At 41.9% G+C, this 21127-nt stretch overlaps 1 protein-coding gene across 3 annotated transcripts in view; it reads right to left on the reverse strand.

The window, feature by feature from the left end:
- Positions 1-373: 373 nt before the first annotated feature.
- lmx1bb (LIM homeobox transcription factor 1, beta b) overlaps positions 374-21127 on the reverse strand; it is a 54927-nt gene continuing 34173 nt past the window's right edge. For all 3 annotated transcript variants that reach the window (XM_068704226.1, XM_068704225.1, XM_068704224.1), the window contains 6 exons: positions 7203-7435; positions 5015-5190; positions 4431-4508; positions 3994-4060; positions 2638-2799; positions 374-1518 (listed from right to left, as the gene is read on the reverse strand). In XM_068704226.1, coding sequence (XP_068560327.1) covers positions 1361-1518; positions 2638-2799; positions 3994-4060; positions 4431-4508; positions 5015-5190; positions 7203-7435 — 874 coding nt within the window. In that variant the 3' untranslated portion in view covers positions 374-1360. The remainder of the gene's footprint in view (positions 1519-2637; positions 2800-3993; positions 4061-4430; positions 4509-5014; positions 5191-7202; positions 7436-21127) is intronic.

The following is a 21127-nucleotide window of genomic DNA, read 5'->3' on the forward strand; positions in this document are numbered from 1 at the left end:
ACACAGGGAGTGGGACCTCTACACGGAGTTTCTGCAGTGGCCCAAAACAGATAAACCCTGGCTCCAGAGAGTCTTTCATGTTTTTCGTTAACTGAAGGCCACCGTAGTTCTCCGGCACACTTGGAAAGGGAGGGGTGAGCAGAGGGTTATTCAGTTGGATGCAATCTAACTGCTAAATGCCACTTAATCCTACACACTGGTCCTTTAGAGCATACTGACCAACAGGCCGATACTGTTACCCTGAGAGCCACACTGCTAGCTTGGCTAAAAAATCCTGATGTAATTAGTTGAGAATACATGTGATATTTGGGACTTTAACATGTTACCATTAGAATGATCACTGAATGGCATTTATTTAATGTTATCAGGAGAAAGACATTGTTTATTCATCAAACCAGTCAACTTTGGTCATTTAGCAACTTTAACATTTTGAGAATGCACATATGACAATGACAACAAAAGGTTTATGGTCTGTACGAAATAAATAGCAACATTGCTCATTTACAGCTTGGCTGAAGAAAAAACGAAACAAAAGGGTTAATCTTCATATTAAAAAGGCATACAGATGAGTTGAGATACTCATGAACTCACTAATTGCTCAACGAAAAAAATGCTCTCCTTTTTTTAAATAAAGCTTTTCATGTTTAATATGCACCTTCAAGAGCCTGTTATAGTTAAATAAATAGAATGCTTTCCATTTTGTAACATGCACATCCAATTTGCCTGGGGAAAGTATTTACACTTCACTGATCCTACTTGTCCAACAAATTCTCCTTTTTTTCTCTCCTCTAAACAATCCTTTCTCACCACAAACTCTCATACATACACAAATGTACAGTCACTCTTGCAGACATGCTGCACCTATTTACTATTAACACAATATCTAAACCTATTGAAAGTGATCAAAATGCTAACGGTGAACATGGAAATCCATGTAGTGTAAAGAAGAAACAGTTCAAACACCACATCTTAACCAAGGGGCGGGGCTTACAAAAAGTTGTAGTTTACAATTGATCATGCACTGTATAAATTCACTGTGTCATTTGGTTTGAGAGAGTGTAATCAGTGGCTTCAATATCTACTTGTTTTCTTAACGTGACCAAAGAAAAGACTAATATCTCCTGTGACAGATAAGCAATCCTACTGAATAATCTCTACGAATATTTAAGTCTTTTCCCCAGGAATCGTCACTGTCCTACATCAAGTGGTTTTACTATCTTTGAGTAAGCTTCAGCACATAACCAAGAGTTACTGCAAGGTTTCTTCTGTAGTGTCCGTGTTGGTGTGGAAACTCCTGGCCAATGCTCTTTAGGTTGAGATGGGCAGTTTATTCTTTGATGATTTGCTTCACTCTTCTCTTTCATGATGCAAAGTAAGAGTTCTGCATGGAGTAGAGGCGGTCGATGGGGTTCCCCACGCGGGCCTGCATGGAGTTGACATCCGACGATGCCATGAAGCAGTCGCTGAGGCTGGTTAAAGACGTGTCGCTGTCTATGTCATGGAATGCAGAATCATTACCTGTGAACGATACGGAGATAGCCGTCAGGATTCGGTGGCAGAGGCGTCATTCAAAAGATACGCAACAACACCCCACTCTGACTGTAAAATCAATGCAATCTTGTATTTTAGATTTATAGCAGCGTTGGGAAATTATAATTACTAATAGTCACTTTGAGAAATAGCTGTTGTGTGTCATCACAATTGGGAGAGCTGTTTTGTTCGATATCAAAGCTCACTTTTTGCTGCCCTCGCTGGGACAATTGCGGTCTATGAGGGAGCATGTAAACAAGGGGCATCCTCCTAAAAGATCTGGTTAATAGCAACTGCTTCCGCCTTTCATAAAACCTCAACATGTTATTTCTCTGGAGGGAATAGTTAACTTTATTACACTCTGGATCTTAATGATAGTGTTGCACAAAATGGGGACAGTGTTTTGAGACATATCTTTTAATGCCTTGCCAATATTGTTCTTTTCCCCAAACCAAAGAAGTGATGAGACTGGGGATTTGGGTTCTTACTACCGAGATGAACTAAATGGAGGCAAATTATAAGGAAGTTATGAACTTCAGGAAATGGTCCCTCTGGGGCTTGTTGAGGACATCACTCAGAAATGTGTTATTCCAGTTACATCCTGTGGACTAACACTTGATTGACTCATTCCCCCCTCCTTTGCATTTTAATTCTTTCCTACATCACACAGAAATCAGAGACTTGTTGTTTTCCCATATTGATTCATTAGCTCACACAACCCTCAATCATTGTCTGGATTGCACTTTATCTCAAGCTGTCCACACTGACCACATGTTTTTACCACCATTGGAAAACATCATCAGTAACAGGGCATGTCTCAGAGGTGGAGGCGGAGAGCTAAAACCATATTAAACAGATTTGAAAATAAACTTCAAAACCCAATAGCTTATGCGTGTGTGTGTTATCTCATGTGGGAGGAGAAGCTGCTCGTACGTCTCTGTGAGCGGCTTAAATCAGGGGAGCTGTGGCCTGAACACATGTCCCACACTAGGGAGCTATGAGGTTGATCAAGGGACAGGCATGTGTGTGTTTTTAGAGCAGGAGTGGGTGTGTGTGGGTTTTTTTGGTAGAAGGGTGAGAGGGGGGTGGGAGTTGGTGGATGCTCACCATATGGGTTCATGTGGTCCCCGGGCATCTGTGGGGGGGTGAGTCCCTGTTGGAACGGGTCTGTACTGTAACCGTTCTGATCCATGGCGACCAGCTGCTGCTGCGGCGGAGCTAGCGGTGTGAAGGAGTTCATCATCCCCTCCATCCGATTGGACATCACTTCTGGAAGGCAAAGGGAGCAAAAGGGGAAAAACATTACAGGAAATGTAAAAAATTAAAAACAAAAATGAAATTCAACTTGGGATGAGTCTGCAAAATGTAAATGCAACTGTGCACAAAGGGCAGAAGGGTGTGGCTGAACAGGGGGAAACAATGATGATGAGAGCATTAAGAGTAAGGACATGTTTCTCTGGGATTCCCATTCGTAACGGGCAACTTTAGATCTTCAAACTCACTTAAATCTGAATTTTTTGTGCTGCACTCCTGCCGGAGCAAAAACTTGATAAGATTAAATGTCTGAGTTGTGGTTCTTGTAAGACAGACACAATACCCTCCAAATACCTGGATTGCTTGGCTGCCTCTGTTAGTATTTCCATGGAAACCAACAGTAGTCTTTCCTGTGGCTTCTCCCACAATTCCCTTCACAAACACACTGCTCTTGGCTAACTGACTTGTGAGAAAGACACAAAACTCTTGTGGCTTCATCCCTGGAACCCATCCCCCCATAAAAAAAAATTTCCTTTGCAGTGGCTTTACAGAATGACGTCTGCCATTCTTTTCTTTTGGCTTCCAGACAAACTTTCTAACTTGCATTTGATGTTTAGTGTTGTTGTTTACACATTGACATATTTGTAATCTGTTATTGAGTGCAATTATTGAATTTGGGAACTCTTTTCTCACAACACATTTAACTTTAACTTTAACAAAAGAAGCCCTCATGTGCAGCCTCTAACTAGCTTGATGTCAACATTTAAAACAATATATATTGCTGGGATACAAGCTTAAAGACTCCCTTCTGACATGTTTTATGACACTTGTGTCTGAAAACAATTCAGTACCTGGGTAAGAAATATTGAAATAACATCTACTCCTTCTGCATTGTGTGAGTTGCATGCTGCACTATGATTTTCTTCCAGTTGTTGTGATGTTATTTTCCTCGTACGTACAAGCGTTGAACTCAGATTTAAAGTAAGCACGGATAAACTTTCTCCCTTCTAGTGTCCAACTCTGCACAGTGAAGCTCATACAACAAAATGAAATAACAATAAGCAAACTAAGTAAGTGAAATGGGGCTTTAAAAGATATAAAAGGTGAAAGAGAAAAATGTGAATATATAGATAGTAAATAGTTTCCCAGAGACAGAGCTTTGAAACAGAGATCTTCCATTGTGTGTGCAGGGTAAGTACAGTCTCGTACCTTGGCCAAGTCTCTGAGAATTCTGTTGTTCTTGTTGTTGCTGCTGTCTTCTTGCCAACTTCTTCATCTGAAACGAAGGAGTCAGAGTTGTGAGGAACCCCCAAAACTAACATGTGCTCTTTAATTTAAAAAGGATGCTCCTCGCTGTTCACCCTCAAATGAACTGCACAGAATCTGTATCTGAGTGCACTTCATTGTCAAGTATCAAAGGTTTTCACAAGATAATAATCAGAAAAGAGGAGGGCGTAGACATTTAATGCAAGAGTGAGCGAGATTTGCAACTCCTTGTGCTTTTTTTTTTTAAACATTTGAGAAAGGAATGCAGTGATAAGTTTAACACACATAGTTGTGGTGATTTATTAGCTGGACTCGAAGATGGAACAAGGCTGTTGTATGCGGACGCAAAATCTAATTTATCCTGTGTTAGCTGCTCTCACCTTAGCTCTCTGGTTCTGAAACCACACCTGCACCACCCGAACACTGAGTCCCGTCTCTGCAGCCAGCGTTTCCCTCACCTGAAAGCATCAAGACAAAAGATTTCCAGCATCCCACGAGAAAACAAAACACTTACACAGCACACTGAACTACTTTGCTTCCTTAACATATCTTCCACAATTCCCGATAGGCACATTGCTTCTTTGATTTGCTTTGATTTCATTGAACTGTTCAATGAATACAGTGGTCTTTTTGGACCTCTTGGTTATTGCCTCTTCAAAGCCTTGGACCAGGTGCAGCGCCTGTTTTAGGGCCCAGGCTATGGAGGCAGTTCTCCTATCTCAGTATGACATTTGGTGCAGGCTGTCTGCGTTACACCAGCCGGCCTCAGTTAACACAGAACAGAATGCTGCTTGCCACTTCAAAGCGTAGCTCTAAGGTGGGGGAGACTTTTTTTAATTTGAGAATTTTATTTGTGAAACTACTGTAGGGCTCGTGGTCGGCATCTTAACCTCCAATACCTCAAATACAGACCAGGGAATGAATAAAAAAATGTTGCTCACAGATGATTTAAGCTTTGTCTTACCTTTCTGCAGGGTTTTGAGGACACCTCAAAGGAGGCCTTGAAGGCCCGTCTCTGTTGAGTGGTCAGGATGGTTCGTGGTCTTTTGGGCCTCCTGGGATCCTTCCCGTCATCCCCCTTCCCCTGGCCTCCTATGCCTTTCTCCGGCTTGATATCCAACTCCTCATCGTCGCTTTTCTCTGCAGAAAGAGCCATTTTTCTGTGTCATCAGCACGAGCTTGAACCAACTACACCCTTTAGTCAGTGACAGTCTGCTGATAAATATATTTCGTTCTTCCCTATTCCGGGAGATTCACACACCACAAGTGCATAATCAAAGGAGACATGTGTTTTTGATTCTTTGTTATCAATTTATTACAAAAGGAAAAGGCCACATGTACGATTAGACTTACAGAAGTCTGCAGCTCTTGCTCTTGGAGAATGCAGTTAAATATGCACATTTGTCATTGAACTGGACACTGCGTCACATGTAATTTATTGCGCTCAGCTTTGTCTGATTTACACTAAATCAATCTCTGATAAGGATACTACATCAAGTGCAACATGAAAAACCCAACACGAGTACATGTGAGAAATGCATCTCCCGCAACACAGCAGGAAAATCCATTTTTTTGTTCAATTTCAGACCTTAAAATAATGACAATTTTCTTATGGATAGCTAGATTTTTACTGTCAGCAGCAGGATATTACAGTTTTGGGTTGTAAAATCTGTGTCATTTTTATGCTTCTTTCCTACAACGTACTCTTAAAATGTAATAACTCTGTGTTATTAGATTGCTCATATTAAGAAAATGCCTGTCTTCAATTTTTTAACAACCAAGTCTGCTTGCTGTTTGCAGCTGTTATATATAATAATTATATATTCAATATTCTCCCAGAACAGTTCATTACTTTAGGAGTAATCCTAAAATTGAATACAATGATTATGATTTTCTATGCACTGAAAAGAGCATGAAAACAATGTGAAACTTGAAAATTTGTGAAAAAATTAATAATAATAGTTTATCCTCTATTAAGTTATTAAGGGCAAATTCATTATAATTTATGCTTCTTATTAAAATGTTTGTGGCATGAAAATGTGTTACTTAATTCAACTTTAGCATTAAAGAAATTCTGCATCTTAGTTTTACTTGCCACAAAGGCCACAGCGCTATGTAAACATAACATGGAAATGAATAATTTAAAATAAAAACATCAATTATCCGTCTATGTGGGGCTGAAAATAAGTGTTTCCTGATCTAAACCAGCAGTGTTGTTCATGAATCCTAATGATTTTGGGGTTTAGAGGTTGTAAGGAAAAGAGCACATGATGGCTGAGTGTCTCCTGTTGTCTGGTTCTGATAAGTGTCTACATTTCTACACTGAAAACCTACATTTTGTCTGCCACAAGCCGAGGTTAACCTCTGTTCATGTCAACATTTTCTCCATCTTGAAATCCGGAGATGTGCACAAAGGACATGCCTGTGCGATGCACTGGGACACAACCGAACGAGGAAGACGCAGAGCAAATATTCCCACAAGTTGACAAAAGTTGACACAGGCACAGATGTATTTGACAAATTCCCCGCTTTTGTGCATGTTTAAATGTGAGCCAGATGGTAGTGAACAGTGAGGCTTGGCGAGATGCCTCATTGTGTGTGGAGGCTATAGGCGAGGAACACTAGAGCTGATAAGAGCGGAGGCGCAGGCTTTCTTCAGAAAGGCCCCAAATCCCTCTGTCACTCACCATGATACAGTGATTTAATTCTTTCCAGCACCAGATCCTGCCCACGCATGGAGAGCCATTAATACAGGGTGGCTTGGCTTCGTCCTGTTTCCACTTCCTACTGTATCATAAAACTACGCTCCGCGCTTGAATTAGAATGCTACAAAATCAGCCATTGAAAAGCTGCAGATGCAGCCATGTTTCAGTTTTTTTACTGCCTGGGCTGCACATGCAAGATCTCTGAATAATCTCAGATGTTCAGCAAATGATGTGGCAACTAGTTTGAGGACAACTTAATATTGTTTTTTTCTTTTCATGTTATGAACTAAAACCAGTTAGATTCAGTTTGGATCCATTATGGTGGATGTCTATGTTGGCTACCACTGTGATGGAACACAGCATACAGAATACAACACCGTGGTGCCATATGATGATAACACCACCGTGTTGTTCTCACTCTCGCGTGAGAGGGTGCAGAGGGCTCACCTGAGTCTGAGTCATCCGGGCTGACCGAGCTGAGTAAGTCCTTCTCCCTCTCATAGTCGATCTTGCACAGCAGCTGACCCTCCTTCAGGACAAACTCGTCGCCCTTCCTCAGCTGCCGGTCGCACACGCAGCAGCAGAAGCAGTTCAGGTGGTAGACGCACTCCAGGGCGCGCATCACAAACTCTGTAGGGGCAATTTTTTCCATGCAGCCGCTGCACTTAGTCGCAAACAACCTGTAGAACAAGAGAGAAAGGATAATTGTAGGTGTGCTGATGATGCAGAAAATGACATTGTTTAAAGAAAAACTTCCTCTGAAAGAAGAAATAGAACATTCTTCATTATTCATTATTTTGTATATGAAAAAATGTAATTCATAAGAATTAAAAATACACCCTTGTTCTGATTAGGAAATGCTGTGGTTTTGTTGCTACAACCTTCCTTGGTCTGGTATGACAGGTAGCTTATGGTGGCTAATGTTAGCAGACTATAGATAGATAATGCTACTAAAACATCGACACTCTTATCTTCTTTGCTACTATTCCACTACATTTTAGCACTCACAATAGCCTACAATTGCTATTTGTCACCACAATGGCTGCTGTTCAGCAAGAGTTACAGAGGATCGCTTTAAAGTGAGACTATGTCACTATTAAGAAAAGAAACAACACACTCTTTCTCTTTCAAATGCAAATCAGAAATGATAAGCCATATAACGCATCATTCCTGTGGATTTATTTTGTCCCGAAGCATTTTTTGAGTTGCCCGTAAACAATCAAGTTGGCTTGCTGATCCTGTGGGCAGCCAAGGAGGTGACTCCTTTTGGCAACAACTCATCTGTTAAAATTTCTAGGGTGGGGGCCCGGCTCTGCGTAATTCCAAGCAAGCTCAGTCATGGGCACCCAAACCTCCTCACAAATCTAAAAGAGAGGCTGGATCATGTTCTAGTGCAGTGATTCCAGAAACCTGATGATCCCAATCAAGCCTTTGCTGACAATCTACACGTTTCTCTCATATCCACGACACTCTATAAGCATCAGATACCATATCAGAGACCATGATTCATTGCTGACTACTGGGCTACCCTCTAGTCTGTTCATATTTCATCTTACTGTCTAATATTGTGCCTCTATGGCGCAACACTGCCTCAATCACTATTTCCTCAACAACACCTCCATCTTCTTTTATATCCTTTCAGGACATGTTTGCATTGTTTTATTGGTAACTGAGAGGCATTTAATTTGTTCTCTGTTGTTCAGAAGAAGCCACATTAAATGGAGCAAGAAGGCAGGGAGTGTGGTTGATCTTGTCCAGCCGTAAAGCTGGATTTATTAGTGGCCTCTTTGTTTGCCCTGGTCTGGAAGACAGCTGGCAACCGCCTATCTATTTGTGGTGAACATCTATTTCATTGTGCAAGGCAGGGAGGCAGCAAGAGGAGCAATTGACATCATCTGCTGGTTTGGGACAGGGATGAGCGATAGTGATGAATATAATGTGTAAATATGAGCGGAGGGAAACCAAAGGATGGTTTTGTTATGCTAATGTTGTTATAGGTGCTGATTGAGTACCGATACCGTGTGTATGTGCGTATGTGTTCATACGTGTAAGTGCATGTGTGTGAGCAGCTGTATGCACGCTGGAAACACGATACTGTTGTTTTTGTTGTTGTCTATGCAACTTTCTAAAATAATTGCTTCACTTCTGCTCATCAGGTCAGCATTTGAGTTTATGTTATCTTAATTACATCCCATCAATTGATAGATTATTGTACTAGTTCCTTCTATTATGAACACCACCTGCATCTGGCAGAGAAAAAAAAAATTTTTAACCATCATGCAGCAGCAAAGATATCAAAAGCTGGCACTAACAGGGTTCATAAAATCCTTTAATCTTTCATTTATTACAATAAGTTAAGAAGATTATTATTCAACTATGGAAAAAACCTCAAGGATAATCCCTTAAAAAAGAAATGTTGGTGTGTTTCTCAAACAAGCAGGGTTCTAGTTTAAGTGACCTGCCAACTTGAATCTGTCTTCTAAACAAACCTCTGAGTTTGGACGCTAAAAAACAAAAGGCAAAAACAGCACTACTCGTAAAAAAAATCTGGAAGAAAAACTAAACTAAAAAAGGAAATCTTGGACACACTCTTGTAGAGATAAACTGAATATTCAGGGACTTGTTTCTAGTTTTTAGAGGGATTAGTGAGTTACATGCTGGGATCAGGGAAAAGAGGTGATGAATCTGTCAAGACATGTTCCCAGCTCTAACTCTAATGTTTAGCTAATGATTGCCGGCTTAGGGCTAAGAAAGAGAGCAAAAAGTTGAGGAAATGACTTGTTAGCGCGGTTTTGATACGTCCAGGGCTCCGCATTCACCTACGACCGCTCTCTCAAATCTTCTCATCTAGATGAAAACATTCTCATTCAGCCCTCTTTCCTTTCTTCTCTCTCCTCGCCGCGTCTAATCTTGTAAGCCATTATTTTTCTATTTCCCCTCTCTGTCACTTTGCATTATTTTTGCTGCTGTAATTCCTATTCGTCCCTTCTGGAATCTTCCTGTCCTGCTTTGTCCTCGGGTCTAATCCGGACTTTCTGCCTGTTTTCAGTCCCCGGTCCCCATTATCAGCGGGGTTCAGATGGAATAGCCATGCATGACGCCCCTTCTATGGCAACCACACCTCCACAGGAAGGCAACGGCGACTTTTCGGATGGGCAGAGAAGGCCTTTGAGAAGCTGGCAGCAGAAGTAAATCCTTCTCTAAGGAACAAGGAGAATTAGCAGGGAGCAGTGGACTAGGGATTTAACCCTACCCCTCTCCTTTGAAAGGCACAGTCAGTCCCACTCCTGCGGCTAGCCACAATCAAACAGAGGAGGAGTGGGGAGGTGGCAGTGGGGAGAGGAGAACACAAACTCCCTGAATGACACAAGCAGTGGATTGTGGAGGAGCCTAATCCCACTTTAATACCTTTCCAAGTTCAGCTGCTAAAGAATGCTCTTTAAAACAACACCACTGTGTGAGCAGTGAAGGTTGACCAGGGGGAGGCACGCCATTCAACCTCCCCAACATTACCTGATTAGTGGTTTGAGGACCAGGCCAGTGGGCCTGTGGGCCTGGGTGACGATGTAAATTATAATTTTATATATATAAACCATAGCGGAAAGGGAGACTTCACAGCTCTCTCTTATACTCTACTGGGATATTAAAGATATCAAAGTGTTGTAGGTGTGAGTGGAATCAGACTTAAAGTGATTTAGGTGATCATTTACCACGTTCTGCCTCTACTTGATCCCAGTGACCTGTCACACTAAGAGTGTATTCACCTAAAATCCACTTTCTGGACGTTCAGCTGCTTGGGTAACACGACTCCCAGTGTCGCAGAGGCAAGCTGCTCAGCTCCTTTAAGCTAGTCTGTGTATAAAAGACACCACAAAGAAGACCACCAGCATGACAACCCACGTCCCCAGCTCTTGCTTTTTCCTCCTCCCACACCTGAGCGCACAGATCAAGTGATGAGACTCCTCCTGTGTGGATCAATGGCCGCATCTCAAGCAGAGAGAAGTGTCAATATTTACCCAAGGCCTCCCCAGAACTGGACTCATAAATAAAAAAAAGAGCCCATCTCAGCACATACCTTCCTCCCAGAGGAATCATTACGTCCCTCTTTAATCCTGTGTCCATATACCTGTAATCCCTTGTCTGTTCTTTCTTACGTTATCTATAGTTCTCTCTTCCTCTCCGTGACAGATTATCACACTGTTGAGGCTTGTAACACTACAAGCTGTGTTTTTAGCAAATGCAGAAAAACACAGACAAAAAAAAGAGCATTATGAAGAAGACAAAAGCCATCAGAGACTTGCCGTTATTTTGTCTGATGAACACTTCAGCTGAGCCAAGTGTAGCTGGGAGACTTCGGCCTCTATGCTACTCTTCTTCTTCCCCCCTTTTTCCAGGCACTTTGGAGAACTATGCACTCTCCCTTTGAACAGATTATAGGCAACTTAAAGTGTGACAACATCTTAAGCTCTCACCACATGTTGCCAATGATTTCCCTTCTACAGACATTACATTTAATGCTTCTGCCGCAGTGATAAGCATCAGGAGGACTGGGCGGGATAAAAGAAACCCAGAAGAATAAGAGAGAGAAGAGGTGGGGAGGGAGGGGGAGTATGGAGCTGCTTATGGCGCTCGATAATCATGCTACATTTAGCAACACGTGCAACAGTCTCACCTCCCCTTTTGCTATTAAACAACACTCGGAGAAACACCATAACAATTTAGGGAAGAATAGCCCGGGCTATTATGTCACCACATCCCTTCAAAGACAGAGGAGATGAGGATTATCCAGGCAGCAGCTGTAAGCTATTACTTTGAAGATGGGCTCTTGTGTTTGAGCAGGAAACCTGTGGCCATGCCAATCAGGGCCGAGGTGAGAGATGAGGCCCGGGAGGCAGGTCAGACAAGGGCCTCCGGGCAAGACGAAGGGCATGTGGAGCAATCGGTCAACTGCGCATGCTTGATACTTCCTGATTTAGTGGCCTCATCTCGAATCAGGCTGCTCACCAAGATATTTTCTGGTTTCTTTGCTTTCAAAGCAGATGTGAGTCTTAACAGAATAGTTAGACGCTTGAGGAAATACGCTCATTCACATTCTTGACAAGAATTAGATGATAAGAGTGTCATATCTGTTGGCTGAAAATATGGCTACTGACCACAGTTGATTAGCTTAGCTTAGCAAAAAGACTGAAAACAGATGTGTAAAAACTTAAAAGCAATAGTTTATTGCTGTTAATATTGGAGAATATGCTTGTTTGCTTTCTTGCCGTGAGATTAGAAGATTGGTACCATTCTCATATCTGTTCAGTAAATACAATGTAGTCCATTAACTTAGCTTAGCATAAAGACGGGAAATGTGGACTCAGCTAGCCTGGCGCTGTCTGAAGAAAATGCATGACTAAACATGCTCATTCGTGAGAGGTGTGGGTTCAAGCATTTTGTACCCTGTTTCCAGTTAAGCTCAACTAAACTAAGCTAAGCTAAGCTAACTGTCTGCTGGCCATAGCCATGTATTTACCAAAAAAGAGTGGTATTGATCTTCTCATCCTACTCACAGCAATAAAGCATATTTCTCAATGTCTAAAACTATTGCCTTAAAGTTTTCCCATATCTCAAAGAAATTGTAACCAAAATGAATTAATAGCTCATTTATTGTCCACATTTTCAGGTGGAATCTTGTTGTCTGGAAATACAACAAACATCTCCGTCACAGAGAAGCAGCAGAAGTCTTTGAAGTGTTAAACAGCCACTTCTCAGCTCCATGAGACATGTCTTAGCATGTGAAAATGGTTTTTTAGCAACAGTATCAAAAGCTTCAGCTCGAGAGGAAAAACATTTGATGCACAGATGTTAAGGCAAACCTTTTCAACTTTGTCTCAACATCATGAAAATGACTTTGTTATGTATGGGCTGTTGTCCTCTAGAAGCAGCAGACACTCGACGCTGAGAACACTGGTTTAAAAATAGCAACTGAATTTAGCTAAAACAAGTGTTTGATTGCTTACAGAGGGACAGAGGATAACAGTAGGCTCCAAAAGTTTGAACACAATGGATGTGCGTGTGTAAATACAAGCAGCCAAAGCATATCCTGATTCATTCTTTATCTACGAGGTCAAAACAAACTTTCGGACTGCGTGAATAGTGCAGTACAAAAAAGTGGGGCCAAAAATGCTGTCTCCATAAATGATCTCAGTAGCTGACCCTGTTTCATAGAATCAGCATTTCTCTTTGGAGCATAGATTCATGGAGAGTAATGAAGCCAAATAAAAAGTGCCATCCTTCTGCTCCCAAGGGCCAGCTCCAGTCAGCTCTAAAAGCTGCTTAATCACCATCCGGTGCTTACTACATTAGCATAATAATGGCCTTTAAATTGAGGCTCTTTGTTTTTTAATTAAACTCCCAGCAGGTAAAAGTAAAACACATTAACGGGAGATGTGTACACCACTAATAGCCCAAAGGTGCCTTCTTCATCACGCAGCTCTGGCCACAGGGTTCTGCTTGTTCCCCACACTGAAGCACAGCAACCGGCTGCCTGCGAGCTCACAGGGGAGGAATGAGACGAGCTGATTGCACTTGGCATAGCAAAGATGATAGTGGAGACGTGTTCGGTGTGTGTTAGTGTTTGCATACGCACCTGCCCTACATCTCAGAGGGAACACATTTAGTAATAGCTGCTGAGCAGAACTATGGTGAATCTGTAAAAAGACACTGGTTACAGTTAGTCTGGAGCGAGGTGTTTCCAGGTTCGTATCCCACACGTCCGCTATTGTGAAAATAAATATGGCCACTTTATTTCTATGGCAGCATGAGCTCCTATGTGCTGGAATGTGCGGCTCCTCAGACGAGATCCCCGGCCAGACAGACATCCCAGGCATATCTGTACATAACGCTATACCGCACAGCTGCACAAAGAAATCCTAACCCTTAAGTCGTTATTCAAATGATCTCATTCCACCAGGCTGTGTGTTTCCCAGATTACTCAACACTTGAAATACAGTTTGGAGAGGACAAGGCACTCTGACTGACTGCACGAGCGTAAAACACATGCAAATAGTGTGCATATATATCTTTCATAATTATTTACCAAAGCAAATGTGGGATGGGGTGTAACCTATGCTGCCTTACTATATGAAATACGACAAATGTATATGATAAGGCTACATGCAGTCCAGACTGCGAGTTCATACAAAGCTCCAATAGCAACAGCGGTATGCCGAGAAATGTCTTGCAGCATCAAGTGACCCATGTATCTGCTAATGAGTCACTCAGAAAACAGTGTGGAAATAATCCTCCCCAGCCACACAGGTAGAACAAAGCTCATGGAGTGAAAAGGACAGTGTATTGGGCAGCAGAGGAGGCTAAGTACACATCTAAATACAAGAGTAAGCAGGCAGGCACACATGATGCTGTTTGGACAGCTGGTGTTCCTGAGTATGTAAAATGAGTAAGACATCGCATTTAGGCTCAGTTTTTAGAGCTCACAACAAACAATACTCTGAGCAACAGCATCGGAAATTATGACTGTTAAGATATATGTTTTTTTAATAAAGGCTTTTTTCTGCTTATTTTTTTACCTTTTCCCAAAGTGGAGTTGATCCGTTAACAAATAAATGAAAAGACTGTGAATTACAAGGCTGTTATAAAGTGCTCAGCTCTGCCTTTTGTCACTGCAGTAAGTGAAGCAGTTTGTAAGGGCCGTCACCGCTGGAGATGTGACATGTTTACAACGCGGTGCCTCTAAAAGCCAAACGCCAAGAACAGAACAAAAAAATTCCCCGGACAGCTCCTGTTAAAAGCACCTGTAAAATCATCTGCGCCCATTTTATATATTTCTTTATATATTTCTATCACTGGGTCTCTGTCCTTTCTGAGCTAATCTGCGTGAGGTGGAGCAGAGCCCACCATTAAGGGCTCGGCCCGCTCAACGAGCCACAGTGAGTGATCGCTGCTTCTGAAAGAGCTGGGAGAGCGGAGAGAGTGATGGCTACAATAAGTGTAATGGCTATCACATGTTATTGAGCTTTGGCTGACTGTAACTGCTCACAGATACACAAGGTTTATCTTAAATTAGTATTATTGTTCTAATGAGACTAGATTAGAAATCATGATGCTTATGGGGAAAAAGAACAATTATGGGCTCATATCCGAATAAAAATAGGCTTCTCAAAAACTAGATGAATTGATGAAGTAACGGTAAGATACTTTACTTTCTTTGTTGCAAGAAAATAAATGGACTCATCTTAGTAGATTCAGAGCTGGAATGGTTAAAAAACAACATTTGGATTGGAGGGCTTTATAATTACTATTGACCCAGAGGTTCTGGGTCTAAGAAATAAAACAAACAGTAATATGAGGTGCTCTAAAGCACAAGTCTGCAAATATGCAAAGACAGGGTCTGGTGGAGAGCATCACGCTTTGGCTTCTTTTCTCCGCTCCTAATCTGTGGGCCTACACAATATTAAGACGGCTTTGGAGCCACTTGTGACCCAGCTGTGCACTAATGAAAAATTCCACAGCTCTGTGCAGAGGCCATTGGAGCTTGACCCCATTCCACCCTGAACCAAGCAATGTCCATCTTGAGGAGTTTACCAGGGCTGAAAGATACTGGATTAATAGGTAGCAAAGGAGAAAGAGAGACAATCTGGGAAAGATTGGAAAAAGCCCTTGTGTGTTTCCCCCTTTTTCTCTTCCTCCAATCTTCAGTATATTGGTGTGAAGTAAAGTGTTTGCCCAGGCTTTAATGGGCAGAGATGATCTGGAGATCATTGTGATGGAGGCTGGTTGGATGAAGGGATCTGTTTATTTAACAGAGAATCAGTCTGAGCCCAAAATTAGTTTGGAGGGTGAGAGAATGTGAGGCAACTAGGAATTAGACGTTGTTCACAAGATCCGGATTCATGCGCTTGTGATCCTGCTGCCCTTGATTCTCTGTCTCTGCGACAAAAGAAAGAAGACCAGGCCGAGTAAAGTCTGCCGACTGGATGAGGATATACAGTGAGCAATTACAGAGTAATGTACACCATGTTAACGACTCAGATAAGTCAATAAGCAGTCGTAGTTTTTCTAAGGATGTATATGTTTTGGTCTGGTCTGCCTTTCATTATCTTCTCCTTTTTTTTCTGGCCATTTATTTATCTGCACTAAAATGAATTTAAAGAACACCCAGATCAGCCACCCACTCATCTCCTTTAGTTGTTAACAATCAGCCACACAGATACATAGTGATGCCGATAACATCTAGGGAAATAGCAAATAAATTGAGAGGAAAATAGACAAGAACTACAATGGAAATGGTGCAAAAAAAGAATGAATATAGCCTGTTTTTTCATGACAGATGGACATAACATTATCACAATTTCAAAGAAAATATTGAGCAAAAGTTTAAAATTAGACACAGCTGACATTACATCTTGAAAATCAGACGGCGATAGGATGCATCAATTAAGCGAGATCAATACCAAGAATTTCACCCAGGGCAACCTTCCCCACCAATTTAAATTCTCATCAAAACCAATGATAATAACCCACGTCTATAGCAGCATCCAAATCATTGATGCTCTTAAATTGCCACATACTTTAAAAGATGAGTCCATCCTTGATATCCTTGGGGGAATAGGGCTAAACAAGGGTTGGGGGAGAAGGGGGGGTGGGTGAGAGAAAATGAAAAAAGGAAAGCAAATGAAAAATAAACATTGTTATTGAAAGACAGGATGCTTTAAGACCCGGGGGCCAGGGATTAACATTCAGATTAGCATTCAAATAATATATTTGAATTTCTGATCAGCAATCCTCTTCAAAGAGCTAAATCCCAAGATTAGCAGGTGTTATGCTAAAAAGCTGTGTTTTTTTGTCAGGAACGTAGCTACACTAGCCAAACAAATATGTCTTTGAGAGCGAGGGGCTGGCATGGATGTATGGCTGTAACCATGGCGACTGACTGGTAGTTAGGAGCCCAGGAGAGGGGTGCAGTGTTGGAATGTGTCAAACAGACAGAGGGGCGCACATACACCGCAGAGCAAACCAAAAACCTGCTGGTTCACTAAAGACCATCCGCTACATTATTGAGACCACCAACAAATTCCAGGGATCTTTGGGTTGACAGGGAACGAAAGGTCATTTTGCATCATCATCATTTTATAAAATACATTCTCTTCTAATTTGTTTTTATTTAAGGGTGCCTGGCTGAGCGAGTCACACATAAAAGTGATGAATTTGTATTAGAAGAATGAAAAAAAAAATTATTTAAAGCTTTACTTAAGAATCACATTGTGTGCGCCTCTTTTGGGTCACTTGGTTACTTCTGACGCAATGAGATTAAAGTAGAGAGGTTTTAAAATACAGCAAACAACGTGTAAACAATCTACTAGCATACACGCAGTTAAGGTGTTGTTAAAAGTAATCCAATTAAATTTACCGCAATTTACCAATTATATTTCATGTAGGGTGCATCAAGGGAGCTACTAAGAGTTTAACTGCAGTAATATTTATTTCTGATTAAAATTAGACACTGATGATAATGATTCAATTCTTGCACAAATATGGTTTCCATTTCTATATTATCATATACCCACAGATGCAACACCAATAACTGTTAAATCTGAAATTCAAAGAAATAAAATTGTGTTGTGTTACCCCTAGTGTTAGATGTAAATTACTATTGGTGCAGAATAACTAAATACATTTATTACTGTGCTTCAAGGGAAATTGAGGTACTTGCTAGCAATAGTTACAGATTAAGACTTTATATACAAAATGATCTCATAAAATATGATGCATTGTTTAAACTAACAGTACATAGAATTAGCTCCACCTTGATTAAGTAAAATAATACTAATAATCAAATAAAAATGTATAATCGTATAACACCCACATGGGCTGTATTTTACAATTATGAGTACTTTTAAAATATTTTTTTATACTTTTTTAACTTAAACTCAAGTGTCATTTTTTTCTAATAATGGAGTATTTTGCACATTACTTTTACTAAAGAAAAGGAACTGAAGACTTCATCCATCACTTGCCAATGCAGACATGCTAACAAAAGTATACTCAACAAATTTACTGCAGAATCATTTGCTGCTTAAATGTATATTCATGTTGCTGATTGCATTGTTTTACTCTTTGTGTTATCTTTAAAAAACAACAACACCTGCAGCACGTAACGTTTCTGTTGATAATTTCCTCATTGTTATCCACGCATTCCACACGAGATACAAAAAGAACAATAAATTAATTGTCTGGACTTGCTGCAACCTGCATTGTGTTCGTTTGTGTGTTTAGTCTTGAAAGGGAAATTCTCTTTCCATCATAACAGCTAGTGTTACTGTGAAACTATTTTGTTCATGTCTTAAAGCTTTCAAGCATGCATTTTGCCCCAGGAGGTCTGGCAGAGGAGTTCTCTGATGCCCTTTCTCTCTACTTTTGTCTGTCTTTCCCACACACACACCGAGCCCACACCGAGCACTTCTCTCTGTCATGCGGTTGGCAGAGTGTAAAATCTGATCTCTCCAACTGGAAGAGAACAGGTTCGGCAAAATTCCCTTTTCTCCACGTGGAGCCTTTAAGGCAAAAAATAGAATGGTGAAGCATGGCACGGCATGTCTGGTCTCTCCGCAACCCCAACCGACAGTCTATCTGCATGGCCCTGCGGCGCTTACCTCGAGTCAACTCAGTGATGTTGCCGTGGCCCTTTAGTGAGTGCATTATGACCCCTAACAGAGCACTGACAGAGTGTGTTTTCCCTGTGCTTTAGCCTGTGACTCAATAAATTGACATCGCATTGTAGTGACGCCCACAGAGATACAGGTGCCTCGACTCGGATGATTCATACATATAACGCCTGGTTAAACGGCCTGATATGACTTCTCAAAAAGGGCGATGCGGGAGCAGCTGTAGTTATGCATATTTGGCTGTGAACAAGGCGAACCTCACTGGTGCCCCTACCACTCATTGTAAACATGATCGGCCCGATATGGATGCTTATTTGTCTTCAGAGGCGATGACAATGTCTCCCGCCGCAGTGACACCCGTGGTCAGCCCTCTCAGCAAGGAAAAAGGTTTGTATTCACAAACCAATTTTACACTCTCTTTAGGTCCAGGAGTGTCTTTGTGTGCCAGGGAGCAGCCCCATTCTCTGCGGCTGTCTGAAAAAAGCAGCTGTTTCTATAATGCTGTGGCAGCACTTTATGTTGCAGAATGATAAATGAAGGGGAAGGGGCAGAGCTGAGGTGCAGCTGAAGCGCACACACGCAGAAACAATGGCATAGGAGGGTCCGTGCACTACATGGATATGCTCTGTACGTCTCTCTCTTTCAGCCTGCCTCTCTGTTGCTCACACACACACACACACACACACACACACACACACACACACACACACACACTCTCTGCAGGTTAAACTCCCGGAGCTCACCCATAGCCAGAGGTTATGTGAGCGTGTTGAAGCTGGGGGGGCTAACAGACTGACACGTCCCACCAGTCCCAGTGCAGACCCGGGGGAATAAGAGGTTGCGGTCGCTGTCCCACTGGGACCTGTCGCTCCTCTGTCCTCGGGGCAGTCATCTTCCTTTCCACCACCAACCTAATGACAGAGCCCCGAGGCCTCATCACTCCACCCCCTTCCAGCTCCACGCTCCTCTCTCCCCGTTGTCCTACCCAGGTGCCTGTCAGAGGGGTGTCTGCTCCGTGACTGGTGTAGCTGTCCACATAAAGGCCCCCCCCCCTCCCACTGCTCCTCCTCCCCATGGCCCCGGGCTCAGCCTTTCATTTTGAAGTGGCGCAGACCAGCTCTGCACCAGCCTGGGCCCTCGGCCTGCAGCCTGCTCCATTGTTTAGCCTCAGAGAAAGACTATTATTTCAACTCAATTTACTGTGAGTAAACACTGAGTGATAAGGCCCCCTGTCCTATGCCTCACACACACACACACACACACACACACACACACACACACACACGCTTCTCTGATCCCTCCCTCCCTGACCGTGGGCTGTAATATACACTGCCAACAAATCACTGCTCTCGGCCCATTGCTATCACTGGCTTTAGAATGGAGCTTACTAATTCACTTTCCAACACAGATCAGAGGACAGGCCTCGTGTGTTTCAGAATATGGCTCAACCACCGTGCAGCTTGTGGCCCTATGGTGGACTGTTATAAATTTTAAGCAACAGCATTCTCACATCTTTACCATACTATTCACATGCTAAACCTGGGCTAATCAGATACAAATATGCAAAGATCGAAACAGTGCTGCGGCACTTTATTAAAATACAGAATTTTAATCACTTTCGGCATCAGTAATATCAAACACAAACCATATGATGAATGTCTGCTCAGATAGATCAGCTGAGCTCAGAATAATCATGATGATAGCTTTTCGTGTTTGCTAGACAATGGATGCAGAGTGACTCGTGACTCGCAGCTGCAGGAATGAGACATTGTGGCCGAGTGTATAGTTAACGCTATTAAGAGAGTGACGTTAGAGTGATTTTTCTGTAGCACCTCTTTTGCCTCTTTAAAAAAAGCCTGTTTGTTCTGTTTTTCAACGTTTCACAACGGAAAAGCCCTCGATCCCTCTGCTGTGTGAGGACCTGTACTATGTCTTAATTATACAGAATTATCAGCCTGCTTTAAATAGCAGTCGTTTGCACTGTCTCCGCCTTATGTGGCTAATATAATTATTCGGAGCCTACTTTATCTCAGGCAGAAAGAGGCTGACACAGTAGCACAAACTAATGTGATAAAAGCTTAGCATATCACGGCTTGATTCGAGGTTTTTAAAGGTAAGTGTTTATGACAAGGTAATAATGCCTCATGCAAAAGGCTGGCCTGTAAATTGGTTAGTTAAGGCATGATGGATGAGGGGGAGCCTAACCTTATTTCCAATAGAGCCTCTTGATTTCTAGAGCTGTGGATAATGAATTTGATTTAATTAGACAATCCCTCATCTAATTAAGAGTGGGAGAAATCTGACCCTGTGTGTAGTCTTAAAACTGGCACTACATTGAACCATAAGGACATCGGATCAACTGCAAATTCAGCATTTTGAGAAAAAAAAGCAACCCTTTGTTAAAGAGTCGTCACATTAGTCACAATGACTATTTATTCACCCAATCCTTCATGAAATAAGTAACAAAAACTTAATCATTTAAAAATATGATTATTGCATGACATAAAAACAAACTACCAGCCAATTAAAAATAGAGTTGAGAAGATGGTACTAGGGATTAGGAAACAGCTATAAAGGTCCAATTAAAGTAGTGATTCATCATCAGATTATTAATGAAGCTTGTGAGGGTCCTCTGCAGTATTGGTAATGGGCTGCTTGGCCTATCTTCCCCTAAACCCTCTGGGTAGACCCGCTCCTTACACTGCC

This window comes from Cebidichthys violaceus, unplaced genomic scaffold (genome assembly GCF_023349555.1).
Source record: "Cebidichthys violaceus isolate CVI_PGR_0920_01 unplaced genomic scaffold, fCebVio1.0.p SCAF_9, whole genome shotgun sequence".
Lineage (NCBI taxonomy): Eukaryota > Metazoa > Chordata > Actinopteri > Perciformes > Stichaeidae > Cebidichthys > Cebidichthys violaceus.